General features: G+C 40.9%; 1 protein-coding gene across 2 annotated transcripts; it reads left to right on the top strand.

Moving 5' to 3' along the window:
* The first annotated feature begins 3,189 nt into the window (after window positions 1–3,189).
* On the top strand, window positions 3,190–17,316 carry scarb2a (scavenger receptor class B, member 2a). Of its 2 annotated transcripts, XM_026188942.2 has the most exons (13): window positions 3,190–3,748; window positions 7,947–8,104; window positions 8,279–8,426; window positions 8,677–8,871; window positions 9,396–9,487; window positions 10,296–10,415; window positions 10,769–10,947; window positions 12,420–12,538; window positions 13,442–13,515; window positions 13,645–13,696; window positions 13,787–13,939; window positions 14,986–15,033; window positions 15,363–17,316. In XM_026188942.2, the coding sequence occupies exons 1-13, from the start codon at window positions 3,626–3,628 to the stop codon at window positions 15,492–15,494; spliced, it is 1,593 nt and encodes a 530-aa protein (XP_026044727.1). In that variant the 5' UTR covers window positions 3,190–3,625; the 3' UTR covers window positions 15,495–17,316. The 2 variants fall into 2 exon arrangements, with proteins under 2 accessions (XP_026044727.1, XP_026044728.1); XM_026188943.2 differs by lacking the exon at window positions 14,986–15,033 and having other exon boundaries at window positions 15,363–15,704.
* Window positions 17,317–19,539: the final 2,223 nt, after the last annotated feature.

Genomic DNA, 19,539 nt, shown 5'->3' with positions numbered 1-19,539 from the left:
TTACCCCGCTTCACCCTCCCAGCCTTTCTTTTGGCAGAAACAATGTTGCAGCATTACTTGTTATCCTTCCCCCCTGATGATTTTCTGTAGCATTTTTTACTCCGCTTGTTTGAACAGATGCTGCCCCCTCCTGTAGCCCCCATCCTCTGGGATTGCCATGAGGCTCAGCACAATGAGGTAACACTCAATTTCATTAATGGTGAGAGTCCGGTCCAGTAAGTTCCTTCCACTAACAAACATCAAACAATGTATATCTCTTCCTAAGAAAAACCTGTGCTCTTTTGTCCTGTTTTATTTATGAATGGATTATGAAAAAGGCCGCTGCATGACCTTGCTCACCTTACAGGCTGTCCATTACTGCATAGACAGCCTTTTATAGCAGGGTGAATCCTAACCTGTTGGCCACCGACCAAACATCAAATAACATCTAATCAATAACAAACAGATTACTCAAGAGATTGGATCTCTTTCACAGGGGTCATTCAGATTTCACATTTATTGCAGAGAAGAGCTGCAACCACTGGGATAAATTTGTGAATGGGTGATTGAGCTGGGAAGCAGAGTCAGATTTAGCCAGGTTTTTCTTTTTAATGTGTAAACTGGTGTCTGCACTGGTATCTCCTTTACAGCTGGTGTTGCCTGTAAATAAGGGTGATGGTGGCTCACACTGGCCAGTCCTGTTTCAGCCTCATGCTGTTTTCATACTAAAGAAATGTCATCTCTGACCTTTTCTGATTAAAAACATCATCACATTTCATACAGACTCTGCTAGCACAAGGTCCATTTTGAGAAGAACGTTGTAAAATACCAAAAGACAAACATTAGAAAATCTACAGAAAACTTCAGGAAAACGTTGAGAAGAATCTTATTTTCACGAATTTCATCTGGTCATAACACATGGCTGAAAGTTTAACATATTTAAAGTGAGATTAGTCAACCCTCCTGGCATTGTTTTGCAACAAGTGCTACCTGTTTATCTCTGTCCCTACTTCCAGGACTAATTCATACATACATACAGAATCAGCATTCACATGAACAGATGTCATGTGAATACATGTACAGCAGTAGAAAAGGGTTTTAAAGTGCTGACCCAAATTATTCAAGTGCAGCTGCAAAGTTCATGGCCCTGGAAAGTGATCAGTGTCCCCACAAATGTCATCATATTTTGAATGTTTAAAAATAGTAATTGGTGCAAAGCCCTGCATACTTAAAAACAACATGACCTTGTGTAAAACCAACTAAAAATGTATTCTGTAAAATACCAGTACATGTAGTGTGCCTTTACTGGAAGGAGCTTACTGAGAAAATAGGCCTTCAGGGCCTTTTGATGAAAAGTTGCTCAATTACCCTGTTTGTGGAACTGCACACACGTAAGCATAAGTATAATGTCATGGTCCCCTTACATTCCTGTTCAGAGAAAAAGGGTGTGACAATAAACTTCACATGTACGAGGCTGATCACAGAGTGTAAACAGTACTACATTAGGTAAATAGCAAGAGAGCATGCCAGGACAGCTTCTCATGATGGGTGGTTATCGAGCTCTAACATCTTAACTGTTAGAACAAGCATGAAGTGGGCCTGCACATTTATAAAATGGGCAATAATCCATTATGCATCAAGAAGGAGGTATGAAGAAATAACTCTTTAATTTTTTACTTCCACACAGCTATTTTTTCAAACATTTTATTACTTTTAATTAGTTAAACTACACAAATAAACTTACAAACAAGGAACTTCAGGGAACACATTTTTAAATCATTAAAAAAAAAAACAACTTGTATAGTCCTGGTGTTGTTATGTTTAATGAAACATGTCTACAAACAAAAAATACCAAACAAAACTGATGTGTTTCCTCGGGAAGTTAAAACTGACAATGGCTTGCATGCCAGTCATTTTAATTGTTCGTTTTCAAGTCTCTATATATAGATATATAACTTACAAGAAGAACCTCAGACAAAAAACAATATGAATCCAGGAAGCTCCTACTCAAATAATTTCCCAACTACACAAATACACTGATCTATTTAGATGCCCCAGTGTGTGTGAAATCAAGGCTTTACAGCTCTTGCACATCCGCATGTAACTAAACCAAACATTATTCATTGTTTTGTTTTGAAAACAGCTGTACTTTCCTGTACGTGCTCTATAAAGGTCATTCATACGTGCTTTTAGTGTAGTTAATAAAGTAAAAACATAAATTTTTCAACACGATCTGTTTTTGCTTGTATACAAGACCTAAAATATTACACTTTTGCCGGTATTTAATCGTACTTTGCCTCACGATAACTGTGCAATACAAGCAATAAATCTTCCACATTCTTCTTGTTCTCCACAGCATCATGCGTGGGCTCAGCCGTGTCCTCACAAGCCGCTGAGAATCCACTTTCCTCCCGGCGGAGAGCGTCACATCGTCCGGTTCCCCCTTTATAGAAGCCCCGCCCAGAAATCAGTCGATGAATTCAACATCGTACTCACCAGCGTCTGACCAATCAGCGCCTCGAGGGGGTGGTCTCGAGACGGTGGTCCGGGAGGACGATAACCAATGAAAACGTGTGCTGGTCGGACAAAGGGCTCGCGTCAACAATCGTTGGTTGCTTGAATGGGACATTATTCATGTCCACGCGGTTCGTATTTAAGGAGGTAAGATGAGGCGAGCTAGCGGTTTCCGTATAAAAAGTAACGGGTCCTAGCTGTCTGCACAGTTGATGTGATGTGCCACGAAGCGAGCTGAAGGTGTTTCCTTCCCAACGTCACTTTTCCCAAAAACGGTTACCGCCAGTATGTGCGGTGCAGCTCGGTCCCAGTAAGCTTGTTAAAAAGTCACCGGGTGTCACACTACCGGCGGCGTGTGGATGTGCACGCTGCTGCCAAATCATTCATAACCCTGGTAGCACTGGGTGTACTACTGCCAGCTCGTGTTTCACTGTGACTTAAAATATAATCACAGTTGTTAAGCATTAACTCAAAGACAAGCTGTCTGGGGTCATCTGGCTACAACAAAAGCAAACAAAGTGCGCAAAGACGCACAAAAAAATCGATATATAGAGAAATATAAAAACATAAAAAAGAAAGACAAAATAGACTGTTTTTGGTGTGTACGTGTTTTGCTGTGTTTTTATGTGACTTCGGTCTTGTAAGAAAAACATCATCACCGCCGTTTCTTTCTCTTTGCACACGCCCACCGCCCCTGCAGCCTACCCAAACGACGCTGTTCGCCTGTCGCCTGACCGGGTACATTAATACGTAGAGCAAGGGGAGGAGGAGGTCAGCTCCTTTTCTGTGTCCCGGTGTACCGAGAGCTGCCGTTTCATTTCATCACCGCCTCCGAGCAGCTCCGTTTTCTCTCTTTCTAGGTACCAGATTTTAGTAGTATCTGGTATTTTAATGAAGAAGTGCCAACATTTTTGATACATATTTCCACCTCGCCTCTGCCTGACTGGAGCTCACGCCGGAGCCGTTAAGAGAGAAGTTTAAACCCTAGCTGCTGCTCAGGAGACTGGGGTTACACCGTCCCACACCTCCCCTTCGCCGTCTTTAGTTGAAGATTTTTGGAGAATACCGTCCAAAAGTTTTCGTTTCTTTTTTTTCCTGTGTGCCAAGAGGACAGCAAAAGACGCCCGGCAGCATGACTCGGAGATCCTGTGCCATTTACGCCACCGGCTTCATCTGCGCTCATCTCCTGATAGTGGGAATCGCCCTGGTCGTGGCTCAAGTCTTCCAAACCATGATCCACAGCCGCTTAAAAAAGGTGAGTTGAATCTCTTAAAAAAGAAGATTTCTTTACGTTTTCGGTTCATTTGCCACTCTTCACATATGTCACACACGAGGGGTTCAAATGTTAGCGTTTCGTCTGCAGTAGCCAATCATGCACCTACAGCATCTCACCTGTGATGGCACATGCAGGGTCACACGACCGAGTAAATTGTATAGATTCAACTGTTCACGTTATTATGGGCTGTTTTTTGCTGCATTCTGTCCCTCCAGCGATGCGGGATGAACCCAGAGCCTGCCCACCTTCACGAATCCGCAGGATCCGAGGCTTATACTTTGTTTAAGTCTCCTTATAATGCTCTGTGATTTCGAGGGTTTTGTTTTTTACAAGCTTCAATTAAGACAGGCCATTTAACGTGTTTCGGTTTGTTTTAACGTTTTCCACAAAGACCGCTGTAGGTAGAAATCCCCTGTAACTCTCACAGTGAGGGGGAATATGATGAGGTGAGCTTGTCATGACCTTATCTCATTTCATAATGATTCCTCTTATTTGTTGGCTACCTTGAACAGTTTTTTTTTCCTTTTTTTTTTTTTTGCATCAGTTTGCTTATATTAGATGCGGCTGATTTTTGGGTGAAATGAGAGAAATATATAATCTATCATCAGTATATCATTTCATAACCTTTCCAGTACCAGTCAATGACCTGATGGCACATTTCTATTCATACAGGCACCATGCACTGTCTTTTTCAGGTGTTAGGTTTCTGAGAGGGATCATCAGTGGTAGTAGTAGTAGTAGTAGTAGTAGTAGTAGTAGTAGTAGTAGTAGAAATCTAGTTTTGGGGGGTGGTCTGCAGGTCTGGAGGGATATGGGGGGAAGGGAGTCGAGTGAGCGGGCAGGAGAGACTGAGAGTGGTGGATCTATATCTCTCTTTGCATATTGTAGAACTTGTCATTCTTTCTGAAAATCAAGCATCCAACTTGTATAAATCAGGCAAATCTGCATCTATTTGATTGATAAATCCTCACATCTTGCCAAAGATAATTGGCTCTTTGGTGAAGTAGGTCCTTAAAATACAGCTGCACGCAGTCCAATCCTGTACATTTCTTAAATTGCAGCACTGCTTTATTTTGTGTCTTTGCTGTGAGCAAAATTTTTCTTGTGCAATTTTATCTGGGTAAAAATTACTCAACATAAATGCTTAATTTTAGTGGGTTTCAGTTTTGTGTAGTGATTTTACAAAATAACGTTCACTTGAGAAATAACTCAGGCTAAACATTTGTGTTTTACTGTATTTGGATTCAAATTTAGACAGAAACAGCTTTTGCTTCAAAAACCTGCTTTCACCATTGCACTTTTGCAGTTAAGTGTCTGCATGCTTGCGGACTGGTGGGGCATTAGGGGTGGGTCAGCCTGAACCATGAATGTCTGCTTTTTATTGTAGTTTAGGACATGGATGGGGTGATGGAGCAGGGGTGCTGCCAGTTGACACCCTCTCTCAGATAAACCTGCTGCTCTCTGCCCTTTAAAATGCCTCACATTCCTCTTACTGACACAAATTGTGTTGAATGCCATCTGCAAATCCTCATCAGTACTTTAAAACCTTTCTGCCTTTTCTTTCCTGCTTCAAAAAAAATTGCATCTTCATGTTAAGGAGGAAAAGGCTAAAATCAGCTCAGCAGAAAGGTTTAACATTCTATTTGTTTCAAGTTGGTGGCTCAATAACAGCTGCCTCACTGACATGGTTTCCCCTTCCTGGGGTTAAATTTAGGTCGGGGTCGCATTTTTTTTCTCTCATTCGCAGTCACGGCACCATCCCAGGGGACCCAAATTAAGAGAGTTAGTCAAAGTTCATCAACAGGGGACCTAATTCTGATGTGGCTGGCGATTACATGAAATGACAGCATAGCTAATCCTCTTTCACCACAGTCTTCCCGTTGAGTTAGGCTGTCTTGTACGCGTTGAACCAACTCCAAACAAATCTATCTAATCTGACTTTAAATTCGTCTCTTTGTAATAAGAAGCAGCCGATGTGTTTGGGGCAAGTCTGCGTTACCTCCAGGCACAAACTCTTGAGTTAAGCCGGATGTGGAGGAAGAGTCATAAAAGCCATGTGAGGAATTTGACAGACGTCTTGCCCCCAGGGGTATGATTTTTGTTTAGGAGCAACCTCTCCTAATTCCTTGCTGTTGTTCCGGGCTTGGCCTAGCCCAAGTCGTTGAGCTCAGATGACGAAACTGAAAAGAAGAGAACACCCACTCACGCCACTCCTCAGCTGTGTTTTCACTGTAGCATAAAAGCCTCCAAGACCAAGGTCGTGTTGGTAAAACTCAAAATGTGGCACAGTTTAAATGTTAAAGCTTCAACATTGTGGAAGCACAAAGAGAAATTTACAAAAGCTTTTATTTTCACAATGCCTACAATGTTTGTTTTTCTTCTTTTGCTGATCAAAGCAGGAGCTTGTGACGCCACACCTTAGTTGTACCTGAAGTTGCTTGGCAAAGGTCCAGTTCATTTCAATTTTTCCACTAGCAAATTCCACCGCAGTGTGTCTGTGTGCACTGAAAAACCTCCCTGCTTTGTCCCTTGGCTATCTTTTTTTTTTTTTTTTTTTATTTCAAGGTTTTTCTGGAGATAAATTATGTTAATACAACTTTCATGAAGGACTTTCCAAAGACCTTTGTTCAAGGTTTGGCAAACACAGGGAGCCATGCGGGCTGTCACACAGAAAAAGCCAGACGTTGACTCAAACCTGTTTCGAAAGTGAGACGCTTTCTTTTAAAAGGGAACAAATTGGGTCATTTTTGCTTGTTGTTTAGCGCGTGGACACATCTTATGATGGTAGCACTCTTTCTCACTTCATGCAGTGTTATTCGAGCTCTTAATTAAGAAACAGGATCTTCAAAACTCAAGAGAGTCTCACTTCTTAAGTACCTCAAGTTCTGTTCTTCCACATACTGGATAGTCATCTGCCTGGGATGTCAGGCTGAAAGTAATTATTCACAATTTCGGTCTCTGAATAATTTACATTGCACTATTTTTCACAGAATAAATACTAATCGGCAAAGAAACTAATTGCTGATTGTAGTCAGGTATGAACAGAAGACAAAAAGGGTAAAATCTTTAATCTCATCAACACTAAATCAGCTAAATTTTGTCTTTTTCACTCAGTTGTAGTTTGCTTTAATCTTATGTTCCCCTCTTTAATCAGTTGTCTAACTTGATCAAAGTAGATATTTTAGCTGACCCCTGTGATAATCTGATATGTGGTTTTCTTAAGCAGGAAAAGAGGAACTGATGTAACAAAGCTCGGAAAACAATAGCTTTAAGTAAAACAAGATGTTAACCCAAACAGGAAGTGCAGCCACACCTTAAGCTATAGTTTCACAACAGTAAGTGCCCGTGAGAAGCCATAGAGGACTATGTATAGGATCTCTAAAGAGCACCGCTCAGCCGACAAATCATTTGAGGAATGAAAGACACAGACGGAAGAGGGTCGTTTCTCCACACTAAGTTTAGAAAACTGGCAGGAATGGGAGGGGAAAAAAAGTGTTTTCTTGTTTTTTCTGGTCAACGAACGGTCAACATACTTGAAGGTCTTTAATTTTCTTTTTACAGCTGGCAGTTCAAGTTAATTGTTACCGTTCCTCATGTTCAGCCATGTGGTGTCCAGGTTAATCTTACAGACGGTTTATGTACTAGAGCCCTTCATTTTTGTTTAGGTTTTTTCCCATAGGAGTTTAGCCAAAGAATCTGGGAAATGTCTGAAGCTGTTTTCAGCATTTTTGTGGTCATTTTGTTTTTCTGTATTTTGGCTACAAATCTTACCTGACATCCTGCATCCAGTATGATGGCTAACGCCACTAAGTGCAATGTTTTCTCATTCCAATATGCGAGTACCGTGGGCGGACTGAAAACCCACTGTCAGATTCTTGCCTAGGCTTGCTGAAGTTGGAAGACTGTGCTCAGTTTTTGCTAAGACTGGCTGGCTGTGCTGATGGTTTTTCAGCTGTGAAGGACTTTCCTCTGCTTCCCTCTGGGTTTTGAGGTGTTGGCCCGTCACCAGCTCCTTGCTGAAAGGTGCCGTGTGTTCTTTCAGATGGCCCTCTTTGAGACTAGAAAAAGAAAGCACTCCTAATATCAAATGCAGCGCAGCAACATTCTCATCACTTCATGCTTTGGGAGATATTATTCCTGTTTTTTGAATGTTTTTTTTCTTTTCTTTTGTTGATAGGAAATTACTTTAACAGAGAAGAGCCAAGTGTTCGAGTCATGGAAGAATCCACCTCCACCTGTTTATATGGAGTATTACTTCTTCAACGTCACCAATCCAGAGGTGTTCATGGCAGGTGGGAAGGCATCTGTTAAACAGATCGGACCTTATACTTACAGGTTAGTTTGTGAAGAAATTTAAATGCGTCTGTAATATGTAATGTTGGAAAAGTGAAATATTTTAGCCATGTTTGCAAAAGCCCTGTTTAAGGAAACTCATCTGAAGTTATTTTGATGTGTGAAATCAAAACAAAAGAAACTTGGAATAACTGACAAATGTCCTGTCCACACCAGGGAGTACAGGCCACGGGAAAATGTAACCTTCCTGGAAAATGGCACCAAGGTTTACGCCTTGAACCCAAAGACTTTTGTCTTTGTGCCTGAGAAGTCCGTCGGAGACCCACAGGTTGACATCGTCAGGACTGTCAACATCCCGTTTGTGGTGAGCGAATGGATTTCTATGACTAGAAGCAGAAAGGTCATATAGATTTTGGATGACATCCAAACGCATGTTCCCAAAATTTTCATTGTAGCATTTTCATTTTTTTGAACGGATAAACAGAAGGCAGCAGGCCAAGGAAGATGCAACTAATGACTCAGTGATCTTTTCCACTGTGTGTGATGGGAGCACTCTCACCTTTTGCCTCCAGCCTTCTGATGGTAGCATTGTTCTCTTTGTCCGTCTTCCTTAGGCAATAATGAACGAGCTGAACTCCTACTCCTTCTTCTTGCGAACTATTGTTTCCATGTACATAAACAGCCTGGGTGTTGAACTGTTCATGACCCGCACTGTGCACGAGGTTCTGTGGGGCTTTAAAGACCCTCTTCTCACAAAAGTCCACTCCATGAAGCCTGAAGTAGATGAATATTTTGGGCTAATGTGGAAGGTAAGCTCAGCTGCCATTTAAGTTTTACTCACTTTGTTGTTTCCAGAGATTATTTTGTTTCTCTTGTTCTTAGGGGTTAGTCACACAAGAGGAAGTCTGTGGTAATGTCATGTAAGAAAATTCTGAATGCTCACATGCTGATGGATGACATTTTTATTTCCTGTTTATAGAGTATTGTTCGCATCTTAGCGACGCCACAACCACGTGATCCTGAGTGTAGCATTTAGAGTGACTTAAAGACAATTACTAATTTGTTAGTCTGTTTGTTTGTTTTTTTTGGTAACAGAAAATTTATGTGTTTGGCCTTTTTGTGTTTGAACTGATTTCTGATCAGTTTGTTGTTCAAAATATTGATTTAAACTGAAGTTTAATCTTCACTTGGTTACTTGTGGTTGCGCTGACAAATACAAAAGCTGAATCACATTTTTTTTGCTGATGTTCTTATAGCAGCAGAATATCTGTTTACCATCCTGCACAGTTTTCTATCACAGCAGCTGACAGCAGTTTTATTGTCTGTTCAACAGAAAAACGGCACCCATGAAGGAGAGTTTGTGTTCCACACCGGTGAGCAGAATTACTTGGATTATGGGAAGATCGACACGTGGAACGGCCTGAGGTAAAAACTCATACAGGCCACTTTCAATTGTCTTTATATAAACTCTTTTATTTTCATTGTTTCTTGAATGGTAGGAAACACTTTCTAGCCGGCAAATGGCTTCCTCTTCCTTCCACGCACCTTAATAGCATTTACTACGTTATGCAATGTTCATCCGAAAGTCCAGAGGGGAAAGTCTTTGCTCCCTGGCTTTAGGGGGAGAGGGGTTGCAAAATGGATATTTGGATATGTACATCAACCTTGCACTTTGAATGTGTGTTTAGAGTACTGTGTGTGCTGAAAAAAGTACTCACTTTGATGAAGCAATACAGAAATACTCGGTTTCTGACACAAAAACGGTCAAACTATACTGAAATTCCTTGTTCGTACAAAATGGCTGCTGTTGTAGTGACTCTGTAGCACAGTGGCGGTATGGGTGTAATCGCAGTCAGCAGTTTGATTTTTCAGCTTGAGAGACCTTGATAATTCCCTGCTTTCTATTCACTTGTCGTATAATACCGGAAATGTGAGTAAGGCCAAATGCCAAAAACATAATGTCTCTCAGCTGTGAGAGATGTGAAATATTTATGGGTTTCCCCTGTTTATTTCAGCTTTCAGGAAGATTGTATTGTTGTAGAAGGTGAAGGCTGAGAACGAGTTGCAAAATAATTCTGAGGGAGAATTGGGGGGTGGGGTGGGGGTGGGGGGTTAAATGAGTATAATTTCTTTTAATATTTGCTTTTTTGTGGAATTGCAAACTAGAGCAGTACTAATACTTGTTTGTTTGTTTTTTTGTACAAATTAATATCTGGTTCTTCTTGATCAACAGGGAAATGTCGTGGTGGTCATCCAATCAGAGCAACATGATCAACGGCACCGATGGCGCAGTTTTCCACCCGCTGATAAACAGGAACGAGTTGCTCTACATCTTCGCTGCTGATCTCTGCAGGTGTGCATCCTTATGTGGCTTTAAATTTGTTTACAGGCAAAGCACCCGGTGGGGTGAGGACAAGAACTTCAACCGAGGTTAATGAAAGGAAATGCCAACTGAGTCGCACAGTGTGTGCTTACAAACACACTGATAAGGGCAACTTCTGAGAAGGCATCCAGTAGAAACTCAGTTGGAAAGAGTTAGGCCCAGACATGCCAAGATTGAACAGGAAATGAGCGTTGTCATTCTTTATTCTGTTTAGAAGATTTATAAATATAAAGAGAACTATTTCCTTCTTGAATGGCACTTGAGGTCTTTATTAAACCCATCCTGAAGTCCTTAAGTGATGAGTGCTTTCTTTCTCTCCTCAGGTCTATTCATTTAGCCTATGTGGAAGACGTGGAGGTGAAAGGGATTCAAGCGTACCGCTTTGCACCCCCTAATGACGTCCTCATGAGCCCCAAAAACAACCCCGCCAACGCGGGCTTCTGTGTGCCAGCTGGTGACTGTCTCGGCACCGGAGTGCTTAAAGTCAGCGTTTGTCGAGAAGGTAGGAGCACCGAGCCATCCCACCATCAGCCTCTCCCTTGCCCCAATTACCCAATTCCCCCACACACTGGCCCCATGACACATTTTTGTTTTTCTCCTCATTTCCCCCACCCCTCAAAAAAAAGGTCCTTCCACTCAGCAACCCTGTGCCCTGGCTGCTATCTGACATTCCCACTGTTTGAGCAGGCCAGATTTTACTCAGTGGTTCAATAATTAACTGTGCCGACTGAGATTGCAGTCGGCACAGTTAAAATATTGAACTATTTTATGGTGGTTATTAAGGGAAGTACAGTTGTTCTGATAACATGATCTTAACTGGGCTTTAAGGAAAGATGCTATACCGTAACCTCTAAACTTTCCTGTTTGTTCATTTGATTAATTACTTTTATAGTTTTATTACATTTGAGTGAAAAAATCCACACTGTAAGAGTCTTAAATAGGAAATGTTTTATGGTTTTATATTAGGCTGCTGCTGATTAAACTCAGCCGTAATCGAACACAATTGGCTGTTGGCATCACTTCCTGCAATTCAAATGTAAAGGAAACTCTGTTGTGGTGTGACATTTCAGCAAATCAACATCAAGGCCTGCTGTGATATGCAAAGTGGTGTCATCCTGAAACTGAGTGCTGTAACCACAAGAAAAAAAACATTATTCACTGTAGCAGTGATGTGACAGTTACAACCTGCACCCACTTTTTTTTTTTTCTTCTTTTTTTTTTTTAGAAACAGCAGCTTTCAAAGGTTGAATTAATATAATTAAAGGAAATTTGTTTAGGCTACAATCAAATGAGATTAAATTCTCAAATCAAATCTTTAGCACAGACTGTCCATGCTGCAAGTGTTCAAGATTTGTGCATGCAGACTTCACCGACCCATCTCCATAATTGGAGACTCGGCTTTCCAACGTGACTTTTCTTCCAGCATTTCTTGTACCGACACTTTGTCTGCCAGAGGGTCCAGACTAAGACGAAAAGATGAGGATGTTGCATTTCAAACCACATCTAAATGTTTTTTTTGATCTGATGTGGAGAAATATTTAGTGCTCAACACTTTCTAAAATCTAAATATGTTTTAAAGAAAAAAGGGGGAAAAAAAATCAAAGTTTCGTTTTGATTGACTAAATGAAAACTACTATTTATACTTTACTCCTATGACAGAGCATCTTCGTGTTTCTGTTTTGCTAATGCGTCATTTTAAGGAGTAACGTCTTCTTTGCTAAACGACTGATCACATTAGTTTTCTTGTTTTTAAAGAAAAGCAGCGTTCTCAGCTAATCATTACCAACGCTCAATAAAACCTAAAACACACATTCATTAGCTATCATTTCTATTATATCGTTTAGTCACGAGTGCATGTTTCCGTCACACAAAGCACTGGCTGTTATCTTAAGTTACTACTTTTATCGTTTTTTCCTTGACCCTTGCTGTTTTAATCTTTAGATAGAAATATGACTCTGATTTGTTTCCCTCAAGGCGCTCCCATCGTGGTGTCCTTCCCACACTTTTATCAGGCTGACCCCGCTTACATCAACGCCATTGATGGCCTTAACCCCAACAAGGAGGAGCACGAGACGTATCTTGATCTGCAGCCGGTATGTTGAACACTCAGTGCTGTTATCATGACTAATGGGTGTGTAATGGACTTCGATCTGTCCTTCCAAATTAGAGTGGTTGCTTTATAAATGTTTTTTTTTTGTTTGTTTTTTTTTGAGGGGGGGGGTTAATCCCTCTATTTGTTTTTGTTCGGACTTCATTTTATTTTGTGTCCGGCTCATTGTAAGTATTTTTACTGATCAGTGCTCAACACGCATGCAACATATATTATTATTATTATTATTATTATTATTATTATTATTATTATTATTATTATTATTATTATAATTATTATAGTCTGAATTGTTATTGCTATTGTACTGATCATCCCTACCACATAAACAGGGCATCACTTTAACATTGAGTGAGTTAAATTAAGTCTTTTACTTGAGTGTTTGCACAAGTCACTTTTCAAATTGCACGTGATGTTAAAATAACAGATTTAGCTTTTTTTTTTTTTTTGTGATCTACTTTTGCATCAGAATGGTCCCACCACCCTCCTTGTTTCTGCTGAGAAATGCTCAGAGCACATACTTGCGGTAGCATTGTGACTTGGTGGCTAAGAGTTTCACTTCCTGGTTAAATAAAGATTCAAATAATACACAAAGATGGAAAGACGACAGCGATCGCATTCTTCTGACGATGGGGGGAGAAGAATATCTATGTGATATCATGCGTACAGTAATCCAAACAAGGAAAAGAAAGTTTTCAAACAATAGCTAAAGTATCTCATAGTTTGGGAATTATAAACACATATTTCTCTGATACTGTCTAACTTGGCCTCTAAATTCTGTTGTTTAGTTTTTCGGGGGTTTTCATGCTTGTTGCTGCAGTTTTTCTTAAAAGAAAAAGAGAAAATTAAACTTCTTCCCCAATTTTTGTCTTTGCTCTCCTCTTCGTAGACGGCAGGAGTTCCCATTCGTGCCTGTAAGAGAGCTCAGCTCAACATCATTCTGAAGAGAGTCCAAGGCTTTCCGTAAGTCAGGCTTTGTTGAACTCTGATCCACTGTTTACTGTTGCCACATGCACTGTGACACCATTTCAGCCACATGTTGAGCCAGATGTCTCCCCCTGACCTCGCCGTGCTTGTCTTTCTGCCCCGCAGCAAAACGAAGAACATCACCGAGACCATTTTCCCCATCATGTTCGTCAATGAGGTGAGGATCTAATCTTTTAGCACAGCTTAACGTGTTTGACTAACCGTGAGTGAACTGCTTAGTCAGTACTGTCATCTTTCACAACTCTAGACGGCGACTATTGACGATGAGTCAGCAGCCCAGATGAGGTCACTGCTCCTCATCGTGACTCTTGTGTCCAACTTCCCCGTCCTCATCGTGGGCTTGGGCATCATCCTGCTGCTCGTGTTTCTCGTCTTGTTCTGCCGAAACCGCCAGAAGAAGGTAGGGACTGCCACATTCTGCCGTGAACTAATCTGCAGTAATGATAGTTACTCTGTTTTGAGGTGTGTTTGCTGCCCACTGACATTATCTCACAGTATAACTAAGTCTGGTAGTTAGACGTTAGTCATAAGTTGCAGTAAACACTAGTCTTAAAGGTTTTGATCATTTGGTTCTTGCATGGACAACAACTTCCTCTACCATTGACCCTGAGGAGCTGCAAGTTTAACCCACAGCTGCGTGCATGTTAACTAACACATTGCATGATATCTGTGCAGCAAAGTCAGCATGAGCAGTTTTCCACAATACGAATGGATCACGTGATGCGGGTTGGGATTTTTTTTTTTTTTTTTCCCTTGTTGAACGTTCCCTAACAGCTGATGCATGTTTGAATTCAGGAAGCAAAAGTTGTCCAACATTTCCTTTCAGTCAGACCAGACACGAATGTAGCGTAGTAGCTCCAGTTCATTGAACGATAGTAGCCTAGAGATGATGTACAACACATGTTCCCCCTGTTATCTCTAACAGTGCAGGACTGCTAGTTTGAAGCCCCAGCTCTCAGATTATTACAGTTTGCTATTCTGTGTGCAGAAGGAGGCCTGCTACATGTTACAGGAATAGCTTGAAGAACTATTTGCTTCTGTTGCTAATCTCTTAAATGAGATTGATACCACTGTGTGCGTCTCTGCGTGGCCACATATGAAACTTAATCATGAGGACAGCTTGCCTAGCTTAGCAGAAAAAAATAGAAGCAGAAATTTACCTGCAGGCACCTACTTCTCTGGCTTTTGATTACACAATATAAATGATCTGAGAGATTTGGAGATGGAGCCAGGCCAGCTGTGCACCCCTGTGCTAAGCCGAGCACTGTCTCATCTACAAAAGCAAATATTTCCAAGAGCTGTTCCTGAACATGCGCATGTGCATCCAAGTTTATATGTCGGCACAAAGAGGATGTTGATGCTTAATTGCAATGTGAAGAAATGTTGTATTAACCATGTTCTAATTTTAATTTTCTGTAACCCCCCTTTTTTCCTTTTCTGTTTTAGAATGAAGTAAAACGTATTGATTTTGCTGAAGCTTTTCATTCTTTTGCTGTAAGTCTTCAGTTTTGCCTTGTTTTCTGTTCTCCTTTTTAATTTGTTATCCACCATCTCTCATTGTTATCATTTTAATTATCATTATGGGACATTTTCTCACCTCACAGTAGTTGTCATTGTCATTATTATTATTATTATTATTATTATTATCCCTAATTTAAGTTAATGTTTCTGTGGTGGCTTTGTTTTTGTACTACTGGTGCACATTTGCATTGTAGTGTAAACATTTCAGAGCATTTATTCATATCTTTAATGTTAATGAGCAGACTTTTTGCCACTTCTGTTGTTTGTACTGACGACGTCTATCCTCGATTCTCCACGCGCAGACGGCGAAAGATGACACGGCCTACACTCCGGTCAGCGACAAAACAGACGAATCGTCAGAGACGCCGGCCAGCCAGCCAATGAAGAACGGTTCCTACATTGCCATGTCTCCAGTGGAGGCACAGAAGTGTTGATCGAGGATCCCCTCAGGAAGGGGGCTGAGGAAGCAGAACGAGGGTTTCACGTTATAACGGGCGGGCGGGGGGGGTTGCATAAACAGTGGGCTCATTTTCACTTCACTTTGGGGGTTGGGGAAAGCAGTTGGACACAAACCCCAGTAATTGTTTAGTCAACAAAGACATTGCTCCTCTCACTGAGCCTTCTTAAGACTGTCTGTCCTCCTCCACTCTACCTGCTGAGCATGGCCCTCTATGCCTGCTGCAGCACAACCAACAACCCTGCACTCTAATCCTCATTTCTGTCCTGGTTGGCCCTAAAAGATAAAGGGACTGGCCGGGTGGGCTCAGCCAGGACGCGGCTTTCTTTATTTCCTGTAATTCTTCTGAGGGAACATGGTAGCATACATAGGTGTCACTCTAGCACTCTGACGCATGACCTTCTGAGCAAAAATTTAACGGTTAACAAGACACGCAGAGCATTTTGCATACACGCGAACAACAGTGGGGGTGTTGCTACTGTCGCATTCCTTCTCTATCCTGTCAGTCAGTGTTGTCCGAGGAGAAAACTTTAAGCCAACAGATTAGAAAATCCCTGCAGAGTAAAGTCTGAGCTCAGAAGACTTGACGGTTTTCCTAGCCTGGTATTTTCTTTTATACGTGGAACAGACTGAGCCAAACCATTTGCCTTTTTTCCTAAGATAATGGAATAGTACAGAGACACACGAACACACACACACAGGACTTCTAGTATCAGTCAGTGAACGTGTGTGTGGACCTTATCTTACACTTCAGTGTCCTGTTTTCATGGACAACGTGCAAATATTTTTTTTCCCCCTAACATAAGCGTGATAAAGTGAAACACCGGAAATGGTTTTTTTGTAATTGCTTCCTCCTTGACTCATTTTTATTTGTCTTTCCCAGAAGAAAAAACACTGGTTTAAAAATGGAATTATTCAGACGTCAGCTATATCCGAGTCCTCGGTTGAGACCTTCACTCGTTAGCTGTAAAACCGATAGGACAAATGGCACTGAGCATTACTGAACACTTCAAAACAAAAAGGAAGAAAAAAATGAACACCCACAGAACTTACGAGGGAGTCTTGAACCAGTTTTCTGCCTTACAATGGTTCAGCGTGTTCTTTATTTTCGTGCATCGTTCAAATAAGCTGGAAAAATCTTGTACATATGTAAAGGGGAACTGATGAAATACCTCTGACCAAATCCAGCAAGCAGTCCTTCTCGGTGTGCTGAAAGACACTAATCTTGCTCTGGTGTTCGCGCTCCTGCACGTCTACACTGTTACATATTAGAGAAAGCACAATTTGGATTGCTAAAACCAGTCCTCACACAAGCCTACCGTTTTGGGGGTTTTTTTGGGAGGGGGAGGGTTGTATTTTTTTCCCCTTTGGTCCTGTTATGTAAATGTATTTACAGCTGATCTGTCAAAGACACTGTCGTGTGCCGTGACCACTCGCTGTTCATTCAGTTTGCCAAGGAGCTATAGACACGGAAGGCAAACTCGGCACGCAGCGCTCGAATCACTGTCTGTCTTACATTTCACGTTTCACGTCAGGCACGCCTTCCAGCCCACAGGCGATGGAAGCCAGTGGGGAAGTGAATTTAAGGCCATAATACTGTCTGCGTGGAAAAGTTCCCTGCACTTTGCCTGGAAATTGTGCCCTGTATATTTTCACTTCTTGTCTTTTTGTTTGTGTTTTTTGTCATGTTTTGTCCTGACAATGCAAAGTGGTCCATATGTTAAGAACATTTCAACAGTTTGTCCTGGCTAGTATTGTTTTTGATGGATGTTGTTGTAAATGAACAGCGGACATCCATGCCTCTGTGTTACTTGTGTTCAGCACAAGGAGTGTCTTCTTTTTTTGATATACTTTTGTATTTGTTATTGCTGCTAAAAATGCCATAACCTATGAACATGTATCTGTATGTGGGGTCCACATGTGCTCACATGAAATTTCGGGTTGAACCACAGGGGCTTTTTTTTTTTTTTTTTTTTTTTTTTAACCGACCCTCTGACACCTGAGCACAGTTTGCTGCCATTTATTGGAATTAGAGCAGTTACAGTTATGAGTACAGATATTTTGTAACCTCTCTTTCATCTATTGGCAGGTGATATGACCATATCACATGTATCTTTGAGGGTTTTATTAGCAGACAGTTCGCTGGAGGTTCTCAAAAGGGCCGAGCCACTTCATTGTCACCTGGAAGGGGGCCGGAGTCGGAGTTTGGGTTTAATAACACTGTGGTCGAGAGTCCTTTAATGCAAGTTTGGAAAAGACACACATTTGCTTTCTGGTGAACATTTAAATGCCACTCTGTCCTTTCAGACTATGGCCTGCTGCCAGTTAGCATAACTTAGCTTGAAGCTAGGAAACAGAAAAAAGCTTGTCTTGCTTTTCCAGCAGTAACAAAACCAATTCAGCATTTCTAAGACGGTGATCCATTTCGGTCATTATTTAGATAACACAGACTGAATATCTACTCTAAGAGCACTTAAGCCCTCAGTTGGTCCTTTCTGCGCTGTCCAATGAAGAAAAGCCACATTAGTTATAATCCATGCTTGTTGCTATTTAGTTGTGTAATCTTTCTTGGTCATGCTTTCTGAGTAGCTGTAGCCTTCTAAGTCTCCAGAAAAGTTGTCCAAGGTAACCACTTACAATGCTGATGGGCTGATTTAGTATATAAAACACCTGTATCCAGCTTTAATTTGTGGTATCCAAGATTTACCTTGCAAAAGTAATTTAAAAAATTAAAATAATTCGGCAAATGTCAGGATCCTTCGCATGTCAGCTTTTTCCCTTTATTTTCAGTTTCAGCACCGAGTCAGACTAACCATCTTTCTCGCTATAGACTCAACGGACAGATAGTGGTATCAGTTCACAAAAGCAAATATTTCCAACAGTGTTGAAGTCTCATTCTGAAGTGAAATCAATTCACTCAAGGCCTTTAAGAAAAAAAAAAAAGTCCACACGCATGCGACCTCCACCCTGTGCAAACTCGCGGTTCATCGTTGTTCAGCTTTTTAAAAATGTATCGACTTGAACCTGAAAGACCTTAATCCAGAGGATCGCGTTTGTGTGTTTGACCCATCACTCTCATTCCACTGTACTATACTGACCTTTGAGTCCGGTCCTTTAAGCCCATTGGCTCATTCCAACTTGACCAAAGATAACCCCTATAGATCTGCCCCGGCACTGTGTTTACTCTCCGCGATAATGTTACAAAACCTACTTTTTTTTTTTTTTTTTTTCCTCCCCTCCTTCCTTAAACATGTGCCACAACTTTTGTGAAAGTATCTGAGCATTGTTGCAGGAGCTTGAATGAGTGTATGTGCCTTTTACATCAAGGCAAGAGTAAAGAGAGGGGGGAAAAAAGGAAATTTTTCATGTTTAATGGTATTAGTTTTATTTTCACCCAGTGCGATACAAACAAAAGTGATCAATGCTCTTTGTGGGCAGAGAAAAAAAAAAATCTCAGTATTATAAGACAAAGCAATACAAAGCTGTGTAAAATAAACTGGATGTTTGCAAGTGGCCACAGAATATTTCAATATTTATGTTGTTTTCCTTTTCTTTTTTTATTAGTATTGTAATATAGTAATTCATTTTGTATTTAGCCTTTTTTTTTTTTTTTTTTTTTTTTTCCCTTCCCCACACTGAAAAACACTTGGGTATAAAAGATGGCCCAGTATGCCATACTGGGAACAAAGAGTCTGTAACGATGTTGGGCGTGGTTTAAGTTTTGGGTGTTTGTGTTTGATGAGTATGAGAACTTGTGCTTGTGGAATAATGAATTATTTCTGTCAAACTGGAGTGATTTTTACTGGAAGGCTGATTATCTTGACCTAGTAAAGCGGCGATATTGTGTAACATATCTAGATGAATGAAGCCCTCCTTCAGGGATGAGCACTAGTGCCATACCATCCTTTTTGTTGTTACAGGTTTTTGTTTTTTTCCCCATTTCAATATCCTGAAGTCACTAACAGACACTTCCTTTATAGATATACTAATTTGTTTTGCTGCTGAAAATGACAATCTCCCTT

This window comes from Astatotilapia calliptera, chromosome 12 (assembly GCF_964374335.1).
Source record: "Astatotilapia calliptera chromosome 12, fAstCal68.1, whole genome shotgun sequence".
NCBI classification, from domain to species: Eukaryota; Metazoa; Chordata; class Actinopteri; order Cichliformes; family Cichlidae; genus Astatotilapia; species Astatotilapia calliptera.
This window is presented reverse-complemented; position numbering and strand designations above follow the sequence as displayed.

Coding starts and splice junctions, on each gene's coding strand:
- scarb2a (XM_026188942.2), top strand. CDS start 3,626: ATGACTCGGAGATCCTGTGCCATTTACGCCACCGGCTTCATCTGCGCT. Junction 13,697..13,786: donor CCATCATGTTCGTCAATGAG/GTGAGGATCTAA, acceptor TCACAACTCTAG/ACGGCGACTATTGACGATGA. Junction 13,940..14,985: donor GCCGAAACCGCCAGAAGAAG/GTAGGGACTGCC, acceptor TTTCTGTTTTAG/AATGAAGTAAAACGTATTGA.